The 22213-nt window shown below is 46.1% G+C and overlaps 1 protein-coding gene across 1 annotated transcript in view; it reads right to left on the bottom strand.

The window, feature by feature from the left end:
- Positions 1-16847, bottom strand: part of LOC310794765 (LHFPL tetraspan subfamily member 4 protein-like) — a gene marked incomplete at both ends in the record, with an annotated part of 33855 nt that extends 17008 nt beyond the window's left edge. Inside the window, one exon of the mRNA XM_083656801.1 lies at positions 16439-16847. Within this exon, the coding sequence (XP_083512927.1) occupies positions 16439-16847 (409 nt within the window). The remainder of the gene's footprint in view (positions 1-16438) is intronic.
- Between the last annotated feature and the right edge of the window lie 5366 nt (positions 16848-22213).

Below are 22213 nucleotides of genomic sequence, written 5' to 3'. Positions count from 1 at the left end.
CCAGACCACATCAGCCCAACACCCTCCATCCACCCAGACCACATCAGCCCAACACCCTCCATCCACCCAGACCACATCAGCCCAACACCCTCCATCCACCAGACCACATCAGCCCAACACCCTCCATCCACCCAGACCACATCAGCCCAACACCCTCCATCCACCCAGACCACATCAGCCCAACACCCTCCATCACCCAGACACATCAGCCCACACCCTCCATCCACCCAGACCACATCAGCCCAACACCTCCATCCACCCAGACCACATCAGCCCAACACCCTCCATCCACCCAGACCACATCAGCCCAACACCCTCCATCCACCCAGACCACATCAGCCCAACACCCTCCATCCACCCAGACCACATCAGCCCAACACCCTCCATCCACCCAGACCACATCAGCCCAACACCCTCCATCCACCCAGACCACATCAGCCCAACACCCTCCATCCACCCAGACCACATCAGCCCAACACCCTCCATCCACCCAGACCACATCAGCCCTACACCCTCCATCCACCCAGACCACATCAGCCCTACACCCTCCATCCACCCAGACCACATCAGCCCTACACCCTCCATCCACCCAGACCACATCAGCCCTACACCCTCCATCCACCCAGACCACATCAGCCCAGCACCCTCCATCCACCCAGACCACATCAGCCCTACTGGCCACCGCGCTATTTCACTAGCAGACTCTATATAGACTAATGTTGATATATGTATATCTAGAAATGTTGATTATGCAACAATTTGATTCACAATGTTGACATTCATCATACCTGCCAACATTTTATTCAGCCGACCAGGCTTAAACACACACGCACACACACACACACACACACACACACACACACACACACACACACACACACACATACATACACACACACACGCATGAGGTTCTGTATGGTTTACACCAGCTCTGGAGTATGAAGTGCTTCAAATGCAGGAATGTTTGGTCACAACAAGCTTGAGGACCGCGCTGCCTGCGGAACGGTACGTTATGGCCAGCTAGCTAACCGTTAACGCCACTGACTGTATGTTAGCGCTAAACAAATGTGCTGCCTCCTCCCCCACGTTTGGTTTAACGTAACGCCCCGCTCAGACTTTCCCCTCATCTCAGAAAACCCTGTCGGGACATGTATTGCAAATTGCAAACGCGTTGTTTTGTTATCCTTTGAAACTGTCAACAGCCACATTTGTACAATGCTGGTTTCGCCAGCTGCTTGTGACGTCACGAGCACGCGACAACAATGCTCCACTTCCAATGCAAAACAAAGCCAAGTTGGCGCCGTATTATCGGGGGCTATTTATCGGCTAAAATGTCATTATTGGAATAATAAATAATAACGCCAAAATATCGTGCACCCCTAGTTACTAGTAGTTGTGGGTTGTTTCAGGAGCTGCCACTGCTGTGTTGCCAGCACCTGAATGAATGGAGCACCTGATTGGTGCAATACTTTGTCAACTATGAGGCAGGACCCTGATTGGCCCGGGCACTTTGTAATTTCTGAAAAGGCCCATCCCGGGCCGGAAGCCAGGCAGACGGATTACCGCAGAACCAAACAGAATGTGAGTTCATGTGATCTGGAATCTGGACGGTTTACCAGGCTATAGAGACACTGCGTAACGCGTCATCATTCAGAAGCCACGCCCAAGACGGGGGAAAACAGAACCCCCCCCTCCAATCCTGGCGTTCAACTATGTCACGTGCATGGTTGCGTGTTGCACAAAAAGATCGTATATACGGAAGATGAACACTCCAACTTACTTCCTTGACATCTAGATCCACATTTTTCTTCTCGCCAATTCTCAATGGCTTCCTTGTTTTGCTCAGGAGTACAAAAAAAACTTTAACTGGCGATTTTTTACATTTGTTGTCTGCGCAGCCCACCACACAACAGCTTTTAGCTATGTTTAATTCAAGGAAAATGACGCTGGTGTGTGGCAATGAACGGAGCTTTTCCCCCGTGATGGGCGTGGCCTATTTCATGCAGTGTCTCTATGACTTTCTCCCTCTATTTTCTCTCTCTCTCACTTGTCTCTCAATCACACTCACTCTTTTTCGCTTGGTGCTCTCTTTTTTCTCTCTGTTTGCATCTATTTCCTCTCTCTCTCTCTCCTCTCTCTCTCTGTCTCACTCTCTCTCTCTGTCTCTCTCTCTCTCTGTCTCACTCTCTCTCTCTCTTACACCCCCCCACTCCCCCCTCCCCCCCCACCCTCCCAAGGAGAAGGAGCAGCCGCTGACAGGTTGTTCCTCCCAGGGCAGTTTCTCTCCTGCGCCGTGGCCCATGTCCTGCTTAGTTCTGTTTAATATTGCAGCAGACAGGGTCAGACGTGAGCGGGGGATGGGAGGGATGAGTTGATGGAGGAGAGGAGGGAGGCGCGGAGTCACCCGAGCTGCAGCAGCTAGTGGGCCGCCGACAGCGCTCACTGAGGACATGGGAGAGGAGAGGAGGAGAGGAGGAGAGGAGGAGAGGAGAGGAGAGGAGGAGAGGAGAGGAGGAGAGGAAGAGATTAGAGGAGGAGAGGAGAGGAGAGAGGAGGAGATTAGAGGAGGAGAGGAGAGAGGAGAGGAGGAGATTAGAGGAGGAGAGGAGAGGAGAGAGGAGGAGATTAGAGGAGGAGAGGAGAGGGGAGAGGAGGAGATTAGAGGAGGAGAGGAGAGGAGAGGGAGGAGATTAGAGGAGGAGAGGAGAGAGGAGAGGAGGAGATGAGGAGGAGAGGAGAGGAGGAGAGGAGAGGAGAAGAGGAGAGGAGATGAGGAGGAGAGGAGAGGAGAGAGGAGATTGAGGAGGGAGAGGAGAGGAGAGAGGAGAGGAGAAGAGGAGAGGAGAGAGGAGATGAGGAGGAGAGGAGAGGAGAGAGGAGGAGATGAGGAGGAGAGGAGAGGAGGAGAGGAGAGAGAAGAGGAGAGGAGAGGAGGGGGGGAAGTAGGAGTGGAGGGGAGAGGAGAGGGGAGGAGATTAGAGGAGGGGAGGAGAGTAGGAGAGGAGGAGATGAGGAGGAGAGGAGAGGAGGAGAGGAGAGGAGAAGAGGAGAGGAGAGAGGAGATGAGGAGGAGAGGAGAGGAGAGAGGAGATGAGGAGGAGAGGAGAGGAGGAGAGGAGAGGAGAAGAGGAGAGGAGAGAGGAGATGAGGAGGAGAGGAGAGGAGAGGAGAAGAGGAGAGGAGAGGAGGGGGGGAAAGTAGGAGTGGAGGGGAGAGGAGAGGGGAGGAGATTAGAGGAGGGAGGAGAGTAGGAGAGGAGGGGAGAGGAGAGGGGAGGAGAGGAGAGAGGAGAGATGAGGAGAGGAGAGGAGAGGGGAGGAGAGGTGAGGAGAGTGGAGGAGAGGAGAGGAGAGAGGTGAGGAGGAGAGGAGAGGAGAGAGGTGAGGAGAGGAGAGAGGAGAGGAGGAGAGGAGAGGAGAGGAGAGAGAGTATGAGGAGGAGAGGGGAGAGGAGAGGAGAGGAGAGGAGAGGAGAGAGAGGAGAGGAGAGGAGAGGAGAGAGGAGAAGAGGAGAGGAGGGGAGGAGGGAGAGGAGGAGATTCGAGGAGGGGAGGAGAGTAGGAGAGGAGGGGAGAGGGGAGGAGATTAGAGGAGAGGAGGAGAGTAGGAGAGGAGGGGAGAGGAGAGGGGAGGAGAGGTGAGGAGAGGAGAGAGGAGAGGAGGAGAGGAGAGGAGAGGAGAGGAGAGGAGAGGAGAGGAGAGGAGAGGAGAGGAGAGGAGAGGAGAGGAGATAAAAGAAAAGCAACTGGTGCTCCTTGAGAAAAAACGTCTTCTGTGGGGGGCACAAAAGTCAAACCTGAAACCTCACCTGCATTTGCCAAAACGCCTCGTGCACTGAACTAAACTCATCTTTGTTCTGAACAAGACGAGTAGAATCTGAAGCCCCGCCCCCCTACCCCCCTGCTCCTCTGTCCAGAATGCATCTGAAATGAGCCCATTATCATAGATACTATATTACTATAGATGAGTCGACCGCAGGCTCCGCCAATTCTAACAAATGGTAGCAGCAAGTCTCCTAAATGGGCGTGGTCAACCATTGACTCAGACCTGCCGCAAGTCTCCTAAGTGGGCGTGTCCGTGGGAAAACATGCGCAAAACCCACGTGACTACTTAAGTAGGCTACAGTAAATAACAGATAGTTTTAAGACTTTTACTCAAGTCATATAATAGGTGACTTTAACGTCGACCAAAGTCATTTTCTCGTAAGATATCTGTACTTTTACTTAAGTGTGGCTTTCAGGTACAACATCCACATTGTAGCAGGCAGTTGGCAGCTCACTAGTGCCCCAACCACAGCCTATTTTAGCTGCAGTTGGTCTGTGGACTGTATAATGTATAATGCTGATCTGATCATTCCTAGTTTAAGCCTTCTGCGTGACCATTTATCACTCTTTGTCCACCTTTAAAGGTTCTGCTGGTCAATTGTTGATCGACGCAGTGGTGACCTGATTGTTGCCACTGCCTCCCCGCCCCGCCCAGTGGCCTGCTTTAGTACTGCAGGAATCTGCAGGATCAATTCCCTTTGGGTTTGGAGCAGCAATGCAGCAGCAGTGCAGCATGTATGGCTGCCTTGAGCATTTATGCTGCAAATTCTAACTTTGCACTTGGCTACTAATGTGATGTTGATTGTCCTTTTTCTAGGGTTGGCCGCTGCGCGGCCTCGACGGTAGCTTGGCTGCTGCATGGCCTCGCCTGCCCTATTGGCGCGGGCAGGGGTGTGTGTTGCTCACAAAATGTTGTGGCATCAGTGATGTCACAATGCCTCCTTGCGTGTTTGTGTGTGTGTGTGTGTGTGTGCCCCATTATGATATCACTGATGACATCAGTGTGTGTGTATGTGTGTGTACCCCCCTATGACATCACTGATCAGTCTTGTCCCAATGCCTCCTTGTGTGTTTGTGTGACATCACTGATCATTAGTCTTGCCACAATGACACCTTGTGTGTGTGTGTGTGTGTGTGTGTGTGTGTGTGTGTGTGTGTGTGTGCGCGCGACCTTATGACATCACTTTTGACATCATCACTGATGACATCATGATATCATCACTGATGACATCACATCATTAGCAATTAGCCTAATTAAAAAATATGGCTCCGTCAGGTCACGGGTGACCTTTACACACCCTCAAGGTTTCAGCCCGATCGCACCTAGATAGATAGATAGATAGATAGATAGATAGATAGATAGATAGATAGATAGATAGATAGATAGATGTAGTCTTGATGCTGATTTCTCGGCCACCAGGTCTCCCTTAAGAAATGCTTAATGTGACTTTTTGGTTAAATAATTGTGAAAAAGAGTGAAAAAGAAATATGGCACGTTGGCCAAAATCCCACACAGACCTCTTGAGTGACTCTCAGTGTGTATTGGCATCTTTTTTTTTTTCTTTTTTTTTTTTATGTTTTTTTCCCGATTTTTTTATCTCATTTTATCCCCCATTAGTGCTCGCTTGATTTCTCAATCCTGGTTGCTACTCCATCCTCTGCCGATCTGGGGAGAGCCGAGACTGCTTCCTCCGAGACATGGGCAGTCAGCCAGCCGCTTCTTTTCACCTGACAGAGGAAGCTTCACCGGTAGGACATAGCACGTGGGAGGATCACGCTATTCCAACCAGTTCCCCTCCCTCTGAACAGGCGCCCCTAAACGACCAGAGGAGGAACCACATTAGCAACCAGGATATTGCATGTTTTTGTGAAGGGGATTCCTATATGAAGGAAACCCCCGGGAGGCACGGGGAGAACATGCAAACTCCACACAGAAAGGCCCTTTTGACGACCCCACCCGGGCGGTGGGCACTCGAGGACATGCGGACGGGCACGCATTCCTTCAGCGTTCACATCGTCCCAGGTGGGAATCGAACCCGCGACCTTCGAGCTGTGAGCCGATAGTGCTTACCACTGCACCACCGTACCTCCTTGTATTGGCATCTTTGAGATGAAAATGAGATGGGATTATGAGTGTGCTCGACCTGATCAATTTTCTATACATTTAATGTACTTGAAAAGGACCAGAGCACGCCAGCTCTTTGCATTGGAATGGTACCAACAAGTGTACCAAAGCAGCCAAAATGAGCCATTGACCACCTGGACGGAGGTTTAACACTGTCTGTGGAAGCTATGGGACGACAAGAAGGCAAAACCAAGGAATAAGGTCAGCAGTGTGCAGGACAAATCAGAGACAAACCAAGGTCCTCCAGATACAGTAGTTGTGCACGTTCTTGGATGCATGCTCCAAACCCAAAAGGGCATTGATTGTGAACAGGGTAACTGCTGGCAACAACGCAACCCAGTCTTACTCCTCAAAATCCAGCAATTAGTCACACCCCCCCCCCCCCCCCCCCCACCCCACACCCCCCTCGGCGTCGTTATTGCCGACGTGAAAGGGTGCCTTTCACATCGTAATATGAGAAGGACTGCTGGACCGTCTGGAGGTCACCTCGCAAGTTAACGCTCTCATCACGAGAGACCTGCTTCGAATCCCGATCCGAACCATAACCCTAAATTCATTCAATCTTTATTTAAACTCGAAAATTCATGGAGGACAAGCCTCATTTGCAATGATGTCGATGACACAGTAAAAAAAAAAAACATAGTACATATAGTAAATACAATAAAATACAAGATGCAAACAGTAGTGTTTGAACATAAGGTGTATACAGTCAATCAAAACAACTGCAGATTATGGAGGTGAAATGGTGGGTGATTAGAGATTTAAACTGACCGAAGAATACAAAAGTACTGAGTTTCAGTGTTTGTTGAATGGTGTTCCATGTTTGAGGTGCACAAACGTCCAACTGAAAGTTGCTTTTGTTACCTAAACCTAAGGTTATTTTACTTCCCTAAACGCAACCAAGTTGCTGGGCTCCTGCGAAAACCGGTCGCGGCCGCCGGGGAGCTCTGAGCTCCGGCTCTCTTCCTGGTTATTTGGCCGAGCAGGGCAAAGAAACCAGGAAGAGCCGGTGTCTGTGCCTGGGGGAACATACGGCCGACGTACGGCTTTCACATCGGCAATAAATGACGGCGAAGGGGGGGGCGGGGCCGGTACAAATCGGCATATATTGACGCACTGGTAATGAGAACCTGTTGCAACACTGCATGGTCAACAATTTACCAGCGGAACATTTCAAAGTGGACAAATGAGTGACGCGAGGTCAGGAGGCAACAACACCGGTGCCCAAACATCTCCCTATTTGACACATTTGGTGCATTTTTGGCCTACATCTAGGCCACCGTTGTTTGAAATTGGCCCTTACTGGAGCTGCTGTGATACACTGTGTCACTGTGCTGTGCCACAGGAGCTGCTGCTATACCCAGTAGGGCAGAGTGGATGATTAAACAATCCTCTCCAAGGTGGTGAACGGCATTAGGCTGTCGGCCAAGCCTGTTAGACAACTCACCTCTAGCACACATCGCACATCCACTGGAAGGACGGCAAAACCTTCTGAAGTTCCACAAACTCTGGCGTAACTCAAACTAAAGTGAAAGATTTTACAATTGCCAGGGCTTATTCACCTTATGTTCAGACGCGGGGGTGGGCCAAATTCTTCCCGGGTCGTGTGAACACTTCCGGCGGTCACGGCGCGAATTATGAAAGAACGTCACGAGGAACTGAGTTGTTTTTGTAGCGGACAGTGCAGGGGGTAAAATAAAGAACGTAGCCTACTACTTTGAGCTCGGTACACAGCAAGCAAGCTGTTAGCCAGGTCAGATAACGTTATCGTCGACAATGACGAGCACGTTCTTTTAAAACATACCTGGACTCCAACAAAGAAAGCTTCAGATAGTTTTCTCTCCTCCGAGCGCTCGAGCCACTTATGATGTCTATAAGACCGGCAGACGTTAACGTAATTCCCTGGAATGCGAGACTTAACAAGCCAGTTACATGGCGTTGCATTCTTAGACATTGCCGTTTGGTTTTATTTGGTATGTTACATACAATTGGCTAAATTATTAGTTAATTCAGAGTTAGATGATATTGGAGCAGCCAGCCATTTTCTTTTTCTTGTTTTTTAGCCGGAAGTCATCACATGACAGATGTAGGTCCAGTGGTGGAGGAAGTGCCCAGAAGTTACACTTGACCTAAAACAGATATCTCACCAGAAAATTACTTTGATAGAAGTTCAAGTCACCTATTAGAATATTATTACTTCAGTAAATGTGTTAAAGTATCACTCTCTGTAAGTACCAAAAGTAATGTACTTAAGTATTGAAAGGTACAAGTAAATGCTAAAGGCTAAAGGCTTGAGTGGAAATTGTCTTCTTCTTGAGTTTTATTCACCTTATGTTCCAACACAGGGAGGGGTCCGCTGGTTACTTCCTATTGTGTTGACACTTCCTGTGACAGTACAGTACTAGTGAGCAGGTAAAACAGACGGTGTTTTGAACAGGAAGTCATAACACAACTGGGTCAAGTGGGCGGGGCTACATAAGGTGAATAGCGGTTGGTCAAAGTAGGCTATTTGATGTGTTATATTATCAAATAAGCTGTGTGCAGCTCACCAGCCAACAGTGCCCACCTTAGTAAAAATGACTTCCCCAGACCTGGTAGGCTGATGATTGTAACTTTTCTAATGAAATTAGGGGCATAATTGGTTATACTGATGCAAATATTGCAACAGTAACGGCAGTATCAGTTTAGCCTAAATGTTATTCTGTTGTACGTCTATGTGATGCTACTACTGTACATTGATGTTTCTTTCGCTGTTAGCTCAAACTGGCTACAGTTGCAAAGCGAGTGAGCCACACAACCTGGCAAACCAATAACACTAGATGCATGGCTTTTTTATCTAATGTAAACTACCACTGTGGATACATTTAAGCAATTCATAATTACTGTTAAGTAACGCGTTTCCTCCATGTGTGAACAGGTTTGATCAGAGAGTTGACAGATCTTCGTAGGATGTGTAAAGTGCGATGGGTTGAGAAGGTAATGAAGTATTAATACTTAAGGCAAAGACACAGGCCTTTAAGTAAAAGTGCTGCCGATGGCTGAAAGGGAGCCAGGTGCTTCAGCACGATCATCACATTCACAGTGACATTATGGAACTAATGCCAGTCCTTTGGCTTTGTCATCAACCTAACCATCGCCCTCATCTACGTTCTCATCATCATCATCATCATCATCATCATCGTCGATGGAGAGCCTGCTCGCCAGAAGGAAATGTCAGCATTGTAGGTTTCTGCATAGCACGTTTCTAGATCCGTGTATATATCAACATTATGCACGCCAGTCTGCACAGTGGCCACAAGGGGGCGATGTGGCCGGGGTGGATGGAGGGAGGGCGTAAACACTTGCCTCTCACACCGGAGGGCCGTGTTCGATCCCCAGGCATGGTCACAGCGGGTTTCCAAAGTCTACATTTCACCTGTGAGTCACGTCTAACGTTTTGGTTATTTAAGCCTAACCCAAACCACAATCCTCACCTTAACCAAGTTGTTTTACTTGCCTAAACATAACCCTAGTTGTTTTATTTGCGTCTAAAGGATGGCTTTGACGATTATCAACCCACTTTGTATCATTATAATGTCGTTAATATTCATAGCTTTCAAGGGGCGTTACGTTATGCCGGGAACGCCCACCTGGCGGTCAAAAAAACTTGTTAATTCCGCAGTGCCCGCCGAGTCACTAGTTTCTCACGCTGTTTGTTCAGCCAAAATGCCGGATACCTGTTGTGCTATCGGTTGCACTAACCGACGAGGAGACACGCCTGGCTTGTGCTTTTACAGAATGCCGTCGGAGAAAGAAAACTCACACACACACACACACACACCAGTCCCCTTACGAGGGAACTGCTTTTTACTGGCAGAGCTGTGCTGCGTTTCCAATATGAAGCAGACACTGGAGTCACGGTGCAAAGTGAATCGATTCACCGTGTCAGTATGTCACTAATGAAACAGAGCTGTGCTGCGTTTAAATATTCCTGACTGGAAACTGGAGGAAAAAAGACCGCTTTTTGCTGCAGCTGCGTCTGGTCAGTGTTCAGCGCCATTGTTGTTTTGAGTTTTGACCGCCAAAAGGGGCGTTCCTTGTACTTACGTAACGCCCCTTGAAAGCTATGAATGGGCAGATGGGCAGTGTATGTTTTCCACACAGAGAAATATCCGTCCTTGTCTGGCTTGCAGAAACTCCGCCCCCGTCGGCTACAAGTCATTAAGGCTCGTTAACGCTCCCCATGCGATTCTCAGTCAGATGTGCACATACTTAGAATACAAATAAATACAAATAAATACAAATAAATAATAACAGCCGCCCTAGAAGCCGAATCGACAGCCCTCGGAGCAGATTCCGCGTCTGGAGCAGAGCTTCTGCAGTTCCGTTGTGACGTAAAACACATCACAGCGGAGTGTTTTGCCAGAGGAGAAAATGGGAGCTCTCCGTGTGTAAAACATACAGCGAAGGTAAACACTGACCATGTGCTTATATTAATGACATTATAAAGATACAAAGTGGGTTGATAATCGGTAAAGCCATCCTTTAAGGTCAAATTAACCGCCATTTTCTTTCAAATTTACATTGAGATTCTAGGTCTGCAGAAAAGTGAAATGCCATGTTTTAGAAAGGCCGACGTTTTGTTTCAAACAAAAACATACAACGCCCGCATTTGATTCTGGCGACTGGGTTACGATGGAAGAGGCAGTGCTGCGGTGGCACTCTTCAAGGCATTGTGTGCTGTTCTATATAGTCACTGATGTCTGGCGTCGGGTTTGCATGGTAGGGACTAGGGCTGTGAATCTTCACTGGCCTCACGGTTCGATTCGATTACGATTCAGAGGGCTACGATTCGATTCGATTACGATTATCGATGCATCGCTTTTTTTCCCCAATACATGATTTATTTTTTCTCACTTTCTTTTTTCTCACTGTGTGGCTACTTTTAAAATAAAAGTGCATTTGGAATTGCATTGTATTATGATCCATAATTAAAATAAACAACTGCATGTACTTCCATTATATTTTATTTGATTATTATGATTATTATTATGATTATTATTATTATTATTAGTAGTTTTTTTTTAATAATCGATTTTTGACATTTGTGAATCGATGCAGAATCGTGCACGTCCGCATCGCGATGCATCTTATAATCGATTATTTTTGACACCCCTAGTAGGGACCCGGGTTCAGTTCCTGTGAAGTCATGAAGATGTCGCCTACATGAAGAGAGTGCAATGTGCACCTCTGCCTCTCCCGCAGTCGCTGCTTGATGCAGATTGTGGAGCAGCACACTCTGCAGAACAGAGCACGGAGTGGGTGATGAAGATGAGAAAAAGAACAATAAGAAAGAGGGAAAAGTGCTGATCTCTCTCTCGCTCTCTCTCTCTCTCGCTCGCTCGCTCTTATTGAGTATGCTGACTCTTTCGGTGCAGAAAACTGACTCCCACACAATTCTGCCCGGGCTATTTATCACATTGATCAGCTTATAAAGAAGACAGATATATGCACAGGAGGTTTGCTGGAAATATGAGTAAATATGAGTATACTGTATGAGGAGGAGGCTTCTGTAATCTGCAGTACAGCATGGGGCTCTCCCTACACCAGGATGACGTCTGGCCCCACATGCGGCGCTTACCTTGGGGGCGACATCTGTTCACCTTAGGCCTAACTGTCATTTATGTCTGAAGTGCAACAGTCCCCCATGAAATGTCATCATCTCTATATAATAATATACAGCATAATAATATAATAACACTTAAAAAAAGTTGTTCAACTGATTTCCACTGTGGTCCCAAGAAGCATACAAAGAACATTTAAGACATCTGTACAATATAAAAAGTACATATGAAGAGTCAGATGCACAAAGAGACAAAAGTACCTGTTCTTCAGGAAAGACGCAAAGCCCCCAAAGGACACAATTCCTTGCAAATGACGCTTCACGGCCTTCCTGAAGCCTGTAACAGTGGGAGAGCTTTGAATTGTCCTGGGCAAGGCGTTCCACAGCCGGCAGGCCGTATACATAAAGCCACTCTGTGAATAGGAGCCTTTTTTGGGCTCATAAACTGAGAGTGGGCCAGATGCATGTTCAGTCACTATGAGTGTCGATATCTTTATTCTAAAGCTAGAAACTAAACACAAAAGCATGTGAAGCCAGCAAAAATCTGGAAGCACCATCGATAATCAATTCTGCATTGGAAATTGTGGATTATGTTTGTTTTAAGGTTATAGTTACATTTCACTTTTGGTGCTTACAAAACCAGTTTCTCACAGTCAAAGCCACACATCCAAAATACAAATTCACAAATCTATACAGAGCTGTCCAAAGAGTACCGTAATATAATGATCATAATATGACCTTAAAGTCGAGGTGAACCGGAACGGAATGCACTAGCGCGAGCGTCGGAGACTGAAAATAAATTGAGAGGCAGACCATATACGGTGTCGATGATTTGATTTGACAATTCTGGGGACTGGCTTTGGCATTGGCCAATCCTGGCATGTTCCACCCCCAAATCGAGTGGGATTCAGCATGTTGTTGTGCTACGCGAGTGGGATCCGCAGAGTACCAGGCAGCCAGCTGCTTCTGTGTGGAACGAGCAGAATCCGATGTATGGGTGCTGCCCGCCCGCATGGAATCTCCGAGGGGCGACCCCTGACAACTAGGCTCTCAGGCGCGCGCCATTATCGCTATTGCAGTAAATACAATATTTCTGGAATGCGAGATTTAACGAGCCAGTTACATTTCTTTGCATTCTTAGAAATTACCATTTTCTTTATTGTGTAGATCAACATACAATTGACCAAGTTAGTAAGTTAGTTTATGGGATAAGAATTCTGCCAGATGACAGGCACTAGGCGCCATTTTCTCCTTCATTTGGAGGAGAAAATTATCCTGAAATGAAGATTTGATTGACAGCTGCCATGTCGTGATATGATTGGTTGAAATAGGGTAGAGATTTGATAGTACTAGGTGACGTCAGCAAACGGTTGATTACTGTTATGAATGAAATCTTGAAAAATGAACTTTTGATGTGAAAAAGTATGGAAAAACTAAAGAAATTAGATTTTTGTGATTTTTTTTTGGCCTACATGATTAAATACAGGTGCACTGCATACCCAAGTATTTGAACTAAAAGAAAAGAAAAGTAATTTTTGGGTTCAGCTCGACTTTAAAAATAGTGCCAATCATGTTAGAGAACCACCCTCTGTCCGTCCCCAGTGCCGAAGCTGCTCGGCGGTCATTCAAGGTAGCAGGTGTGAAGCAATTCTCCAACACCATCTGTCCTGCAGGCAGGCATGTAGGCTAGAGAACCCCCCCCCCCCCCCCACTCCTCCCCAGATCATTTCTACAAACTGTAATCTAAGTAACCACGAAGCCAAAGACAAAAACCCCACCTGCCTGGAAACACTCATCCAATCAACCTGAATTCATCCCCTCAAAATAGCAATAGTCGGATGCAGCAGCCTGCACTCACACTACTCCACTGCATCGGTCTATATGGCGAGCCCCAAATGAATGAATGAATGAATAAAATTTGCATGACATCAGCATAAACTTACGCTCCCGTCGCTTTTCCTGTCGAAATTCAGTGGGGTGCCCTCGGAATATATCAATGCTAACAGGTTGGATCCATGTCTAGTATTTTGCCTTCACTGCAATTCCGCGACGTGAATAATAGCGACACTATATTGCCACTGTCTCAACACTGAGGCGCCATGCTTCTTTCAGCACAAACGCTAATAGAAAACCCGTGCAACTAATTAACCGTAGCGAGACAACAGCGTATTGATTTCAGGCGGAACCGCTGCATAAAAAGCTTTCAAACACGATGATATCCCTATATACAGTATTCCCATAGGAACTTATATTGTGCATGTTGGTATTTAAATAGTGAGTTTATAGTGGCCGTCTCATGCTTATGCTTTATGGTAATTTGTGTGTCTTCATATGGCAGGCCTATAACTACAATAGCCTATTCATATTCCTATTGGGACTTAGCTGTGCTGTGATATTTCTCTTAAAGAATTTAGTATAGGGCAGTGGCTCTAAAATGTTTCACATGAAGGACCCCTAAACTGACAAAGATTAGACCACAGACCCCCATTTGATAGGATTTTGTCCCACGCTCCCCCATATGATAATAAGATTGATGCTTTTAGATGTTTTATTACAGAAGGTGTAGAAAACCCATGACCAAAATAGTCATTGTGTTACTTATGAATGGAATTATAGCAAAAATAAATGATCCCCTTTTGGCTGGGGACCCCCCTGGAACCCCCTCAAGGACCCCCATTTGAGAACCACTGGTATAGGGTGATGTTCTCATAGGTCTACTGTTACACTACTATACTATAGGGCAGTGATTTCCAAACTGTGGACTGCGCACCACTGGTAGTCCGGGAGCTTCCACCTGCTGGTACGCATAGAGCCTTGCTGACTGCCATCAGCCTATCTGCAAATACGATGTTTATCTGTTGTGTCTCATCAATTTTCACTGGCTAAAATGTTGTGTTGGTTAATTGTGGTCTGACTCGGACAACAGCAGCCTATCCAGCTGCAGATTTAGAGGGACAAATGGTTAGTGTCTGCAATTTGGTTCGGTATATATTGAGTGGTACATGGTCTGAAATGTTTGGGAACCTCTGATATAGGGCAACTGATTTTAACTTACAGGGAGATGGGTAATCTATTGTGGTGGTGAATGAAAAGATGTGTAAAATACTGTCTGAAATCCAGTTGTTGATCATCACAAGGCTTCACAACTAGTAGGCAATGTTGGGCAAGTTACTTTCAAAATGTAATATACTACATATTACTAGTTACTTTCATTTGAAAGTAATATGTTACTTTAAATTACAATATTACTGTCTGTGTAGAGTAACTTGTTACTTATTACACTACTTTTGCATTACTTTGACCAAAACAACAGCAGCAGCAGCAGAATGACATCGCTGCCCCGGAACATCCCAAAACATTATTTCAACCGCCTTCAAGTCGCAGTGTAAACAATCCCAAATTCAAAATGTTATTATTTTCCTTTGTTATTGTCATCTATAGTGGTTATTTGCATAAAAACACACAGTTTGATTAGGAAATTATTGTTTCTTTTTTAAATATGTGCTTTGATTTAATAAAATGCAACTCAATTTGTAACTTGAGTTACTTGACAAAGTAACTGGTATAATATTACTGAAATCCTATAAGTAATAAGTTATATTACTGAGTTACTTCTGAAAGTAATATATTACATGTAATATGTTACTTTTGTAACGAGTTACCCCCAACACTGCTAGGCTCTAAAAGAAACCATCAGCCATGCCTTTCCCCTTCACATATCTACCACTCTTCAACTCGGTTTGATACTATGAATCCACCTCATTGTTATCTGGGCCTGGTCGCCTGCATGGGCAGGTAAGCTGAGTACAACAGTCAGGTCATTTGAGTTTGAGGTGCCGGATGCCAACGTCTGAGCTGTTACATCTGCCCACATAACATACTATGAAGTGTCAGCAGATCATTTTTGTTCAGTTAACTTATCCTTTATTCTCCCCGTGGGGAAATGCATCCTCTGCATTTGACCCATCCTCTAAGAACCTTCCTAGAACTATAGGAGCAGTGTGCAGCCGCCGTTCAAGTGCCAGTGCCTTGGTCAGGGGCGCGGACGGGAGTATTAACCCTAACATACATGTTTTTGATGGGGGAAACCCACACGAACACGGGAAGAACATGCAAACTCCACACAGAAAGGACCCGGGATGGACCCCGGTTTGAACCCGGGACCTTCTTGCTGTGAGGCAACAGTGCTAAACACTGAGCCACCGTGCAACTTATGAATGCTTTATTCTGCATAGGCTACAACTACTAGGCCATTAACTAAGAGTTTCCCACAAACAATAACCTCCTAATTACTGCTTTTTGATAGTAAGTAAGGAAGTTGTTACATGAAGTATGATCTTAATATGCTTCAGTAAGGGCCTTATAAGGTGGTAGTGTGAGAGCAAAATTATTGATTGATTGATTGATTATTAATAGATCATTATGGAACAGAGTCGTAATGATCAACAACCAATTAATAAGCAATCAATCAATCATTTTGCTCTCACAATTGTACCACTTAAGCATAATTAAGATTGTAATAAATGTACAACTTCCTTACTATCAACAAGCAGTAATTCAAGGTTATTGAGGGAAAACTCTGACTGTAGTAATGGGCTATTAGTCGTTGTAAAATGATCATGCAGAATAATACATTAATAAGTAATGTATAATGACTAATAAACAGCCAATATGCTAATATAAGCAACTACTTAATGGTTTATATTATGTCTGTCCCCTGGCTGCATGCAGCCATACCACACAGCAGCTGCACCCGCAGGCGCAGATCTGTACCCAAACATCTCCTCGAGCCTAAACCTAAACCAACCTAAAAAACACTGCAGGTCACAGAATCTGACGGGTCACCAAATACGGTGTAACACCCCCCCTCCACTCCAGCCTTACTTACCGCACAGCAGCTGCATCCAGGCGCACGTCTTGTAGACGGTGGAGGTGTTGCAGAAGAAGAAGAGCGCCATGCAGGCGATGCAGCCGAGGATCAGCACCATGGACAGCAGCACGAACACCGAGGCGGCCTTGAAGGCTCCGGACGGGATGGAGCTGAAGTCGGCGAAGCTGCCCACGCAGGTGATCTCTCGGCTGGGCGACGGGCCTTGGCCCACGCAGTAGTGGAAGAGGCCGAAGTAGCCCGCCTGCGGCGTGTTGACGCTGTCGCCGATCCAGTAGGGCTGGATGAACACCACCACGTTGACGATGGCGAAGCAGATGGTGAAGATGGCCCACAGCACGCCGATGGCGCGGGAGTTGCGCATGTAGTTGTCATGGTAGATCTTGGAGGCTTCTTGGGAAGGCAACATGTTTGGTGGTGGTTTTCTTTGTTTCTTTTTGTTTTTGTTTACAAAAATAAATAAATTTAAATAATAATAAAATAAAATAAAGTCCAAAGACCTATACCCCACTCACCACCCAGCTCCTCTCTTTCTATCAAAGCTTCCCAGCGCGTATAGGAAACAGCTTATCTCCTCCTTGCTTTGGCTCTTTCCAATCTGGCTGTCAATTAGGCTACTGAATGGGCCTACTAGTCATCCTTTTCCACATCCCCGCACGCTAAAAATGGAACCTGCAATCCAGCGTGTGTGATTCCACAAGACTACACATTGTCCAAAAAAAATGAATGAGTGGGAGGGAAAATGCTACATTGAAGCGGTACAAAACCATAGCCTATAGCCTACCTATACTATATCACTGATGAATAATTAACCAAGACCAGTGATTGAACATTGCTGTCTCAGGCTCGTTTCCTTGGGGCTATACAACATAAATGACTCAAACTAAATCCATCAAAGCAGGATTCTCCTCTATGTTCACAGTCGTCGGGCGGGGGGGTTAAAGCCAGCATCAGTCCAGATCTACCTCCATGGTGTGTCCTTTTACCATCCAGAGTAGATGCGTCTTGTTGCCTATCGCGCCAGCGGTGGAGCCCCTTTTGACCATCCGAGGCATCCAGCGGGGTGCCCCCCCCCTTTCCTCTGGCCGGGTTTCAGCGTTGAAGTCCGCGCAGCATTCAAATCCAACACAGCTGGAACAGGTTTGAAGAAGAGACGCCCCCCTGTCAAATCTCAACAGTCCTTTCTCCCAAATCCGACATCCTCCACCGTCTCGACTCCATTATCATCATGGCTTTTTTGTCGTAGCCTATCCAGTCTCTCTCTCTCTCTCTCTCTCTCTCTCGCTCTCTCTCTCTCTCTCTCGCTCGCTCTCTCTCTCTCTCTCCCCCTCTTTCTCCCGCTTCTCCGCGCGCGCGCGCGTCCCCGTGGAAGATGCTGATGTTGTAGCAGCACCGATGGAGCGCGTTCACGTACGCGGGCAGTGGCACGCCCGCAGCAGCGGCACCACAGGGGGATTTGCATTAAAGCGCGTCTCCGTGCGCCTATTCACCCTGAATTTGAAATTAGACGCGCAAGTGATGCTTCCCACCACATTATGGTCATGATGAGGTTAGACTGGTCATAGGGACTTCCAAACACGGTGAGAGTAATATTAGGCCTATAGGCTAGACCAGTGATTCCAAACCAGGGGTAGGTTACGTGTACCAGGGGTACATGGACAGATTGGGGATTACAATTTAATTAGGGGTTTATTCATAAACCCATTGCTAAAATGGTATGGGGTCTACCGTTGTGATTATAGCTACCGCAGAATAACAGCTAAGCACGATTCATTTTTCTGCCTGACGACACATTGTCACATTTTTGTATCATCATGGTACTGTAGCCTATATTGAATTATCATCTCATCCATAAGGCTTAAAGGATACGACTGGTGTTTTTTTAATGCATTGCCTGTCAACAAATCCTATGAAAATAACAAAATCAACAATGCGTTTGCTGCACGTTACTTTCTGACTTCCCACCGTTTTTATCTGTCTGTCCGGAAGTACCTCAGTACTACTGAAGTAGTTCTGAACCTCAAAGTTTTGTACACTCTGTTATAATGTTGATAATTATTATCTATGTAAATTTAGTCTAGCTATGACGAACTCTGGAACAGAGTATATTAGAGAATAGGGGTAGGACTAGACAAGCATCTGCTTCCTCCTACTCCTTTTCGGACATGACCATTTGATTAGTTATTTTGTTTTTAATTCTTATTTTATTTTATTATGTATATATGTGTACATGTATATTTCCTTTTTTTAACGTTCAAAATACATTTTCATTCATTCATTGATTCATTCATTCATTCAAGTAAAGTTAAAAACTTGAAATACAGCTAACAAAGATTGTTTCTATTTTAGAAAATTAGAACTGTCCGTTACCTTGAAGATGCCAACACATTTTCACTCCGAGGGTGTCATGCATTTTGTGCGTCAGATGTCTGACGCGCTCTGATGCGCACGGTACCCATTGTGCGTCATGTTTGGATGCACACGGATGCACCTGGTTGGGGTGAGACAAAGGTCAAGTGACACCTTGGGGTTATCTACAGTATAACACCTCCAGTTAGCCTATCGTTTATTTTAGTGTAAAGCATGCAGGGACGGGGGGCACGGTGGCGCAGTGGTAAGCGCTGTCGCCTCACAGCCAGAAAGTCCTGGGTTCGATTCCCACCTGGGACGCTGTGAGCGCCCGGGGGTTTCCTTCATATAGGAACCCCTTCACCAAAACATGCAATATCCTGAAGTGGTGCCTCGCTCTGGTCATTCGGGGCGCCTGTTCGGAGGGAGGGGAACTCGTTGGAATAGCGTGATCCTCCGACATGCTGTCCTACCGGTGAAGCTTCCCCTGTCAGGTGAAAAGAAGCGGCTGGCTAACTGCCCATGTCTCGGAGGAAGCATGGAGCCAGTTTCGGCTCTCCCCAGATCGGTAGAGGGTGGAGCAGCAACCAGGATAAATAAATAAAAAATTAGCACTAATGGGGGATAAAAATGAGATAAAAAAATCTGGAAAAAATATGAAGAGAAAAGCATGCAGGCTGACTTTAACTTCCGGGTTGGCCTACAAAAATATGTCATCCCTGCAGCATTCTATGAAGTTATTTGAGGAAAAAGTTGGCTGGCGCGGTCGGCGGTGCATCGATTCGAGAAGATGAAATATGCTGCCCAGATGTGTTTTTTACTTGTCAAACAAATGCAGTGGAAGCAATCTTCAGTTGGTGCTCTCAACTGAAGGGCTTTTGGCTCCCAGCTGGCTGTCTTACCAAAGAACTGATCTTTGTTACACAATAAGTAGTGTCTCCCCAGACTCAAATATTACGTTGAATCGCTGCGCTCCACATACTACATAAATGAGTCTGTACCACTTCCCAGCCACTGCTGGTTTTTGAAGGCGCGTCTAGGGGGGTGAAATTGAATGTGTGGCAGGTCGTAGCACCAATGAGAGAATGGTTCGAAAAATGGGCTGCGCCTCCCATGTCGTCTGATCGTAAAGTCGTTACTGATTGGGCAGGACTGTATCCATCACTGGCATATGACTGGCCAAGTGAACGGTTCCCTCCCATAACCAGCCCTCTGAGGGAAAGTGTCCCAGACCCAGAGAGAGCTCTGCAGCATGCAGTAACGTAGTGTATCAGCGTAAGAACTCTCATGGGTCTCGCGTCAAGACTACACAATAAGGGGCATTGATTTAGAGAAACTAATGATAATGATCATACTGTTTAAGAGGTTGAATCGGTTCAAGTTAAGTTATGTTATGTTAAGTTTATTAACATTTCTGCCAAGGATATTGGCAGAGTAAATAGCCAAGGCCCCCAGTGAAGATTGCTAATATGAAAGTGTGTGTGTGTGTGTGTCTGTGTGTGTGTGTGTGTGTATGTGTGAGAGTGAGTGAGTGAGTGAGTGAGCGAGTGAGCAGAAATTTAAAAACCTTTAATGTCACGCCCACTCATTCATAAAACTCAGTCATCAATCACCCCTTTCCTGCTTCTACCTAGCATCACTGTTTGTGGGCGGTAACGCTTAGATTAAGCCAATCAGAGTAAGACACATCTTCCCATTCAGCCTATCCTAAGTTTACCTGTCATAGCTAAAAGCCTCCTGTTCTCTCTGTGTGGTCTTGCTGGGTTTCAGTGCGTTCCTGCGTCCCTCCTCCAACCCATTCTCCTCCAGTCCTCTCCGAGGTCTTCAGATTCAGAAGTCTTCTCCAGCAAGACACACAAGTCTACCTTCACCACCACCAGGTCTAGACACCACAAGGGGGAATATTCAATCGTATTCTGGCTGCATCCATCTACCCCTGCTGATCACGACTTCATAATCCAGCTGACGTCATGATGGAGTCTAATGGCCAAAAATATATCTATATTTATGTGCCTACAGGCTCATGTATCTAATCATCTAATAAATCATCGTCATTCAAGAAATGGTCTCTCTGGTTGAAATAGCCAGGGATAGCTAGCTATTCCACTAGTTATATGAGAATGAAAAAAAACCCCAGTGGAAAACGCCCAAAGGAGCCCATGGCGTGGTCCTTCCACCACACTTTGAGAATCCTCATGCTCCTCGGCTGTGAGTGTAAATGTACTACACTACAGGAGAGAGCAGCACACCTCCCCACCTGTTCCTTTATCCACACGTCCTGCTGGGCCAGATGTTGCCCTCACCATTCAAGCTCTAGCTCCCTCTCTCTCTCTCTCTCTCTCTCTCTCACTCTCTCCGTCCATTAACAACAGCCATATTACTCACTCTGGGGAGGAATGCATCTGCCCCCGAGCTGCACATGGCACATTCACTGGAAACTAGGCCAAGACCTAATCTGAGTCTATGGTTTCAGAGGAGGATCTTCAAAGATAGGAGAAGACTGTTGTGTGTGATGTTCACTACAGCACCCAGAATTTCGTCTGCAAACTATAGATGTACATAGCTATGATACTCAAATGAAATAAATAGGCTGGGTTTTAGGAGAACACAAACTCCTCAAAGAGTTCATTTGCAAAAACAGGTATCTCCCTTTGGATTTTTTTTATCATTTTATTTTATGTTGATGTATTTATACTGTAATTCATTTATTTGGGGGAATTTTTCATTATGAATCATAACTAAAACATATTCATCTGATAATTTTCACATAAATCACCTCAATAATGTTTTCTATGTGCACTCCAGGGAGTATCAAACAGATGTTGTTTGTTCATTTTAAGAACGGCGTTTACCTGTTTTTGCAACTGAACTCTTCTTTTCTCCTCTCTCCCTCCTACACAGCCTGGTCGACACAATGAAATTGTATACATTTCCGCAATCCAATACATAGAATATCTTGTTTCTGACCCATACATTGCATGCTGAATATCAACATGTGTGTATATCAACGTTATAGATTCTGCTCCTGAAATGGCATGGTGCCCAGTAAGGGCATTGTGCCTGCAGGGTGGAGCGCCGTGTTCGATCCCCTGGGTTTCCAAAGCCTACATTTCAACCGTATGTCATATCGTGTTTTTGTTACTTAACCCAGACCATAATCCTATAGAGACACTGCATGAAATGGGCCACGCCCATCGCGGGGGAAAAGCTCCGTTCATTTCCACACATGTGTCATTGTCCTTGAATTAAACATAGCTAAAAGCTGTTGTGTGTGGTGGGGCTGCGCAGACAACAAATGTAAACTAGAACGACCGCAACGCGGACTTATGCCTCCGCCATTAGTTCATTCTTGAGTCCAAGTGGATGTTGGAGCCAAATTGGAAGAAATTGCATCAAGGCGTTTCTGTGCAGAATTGGATATTTGAG

This window comes from Poromitra crassiceps (assembly GCF_964638095.1).
Source record: "Poromitra crassiceps genome assembly, chromosome: 20".
NCBI classification, from domain to species: Eukaryota; Metazoa; Chordata; class Actinopteri; order Beryciformes; family Melamphaidae; genus Poromitra; species Poromitra crassiceps.
The sequence above is the reverse complement of the archived record's forward strand: the minus strand, read 5'-3'. Positions and strand labels throughout refer to the sequence as shown.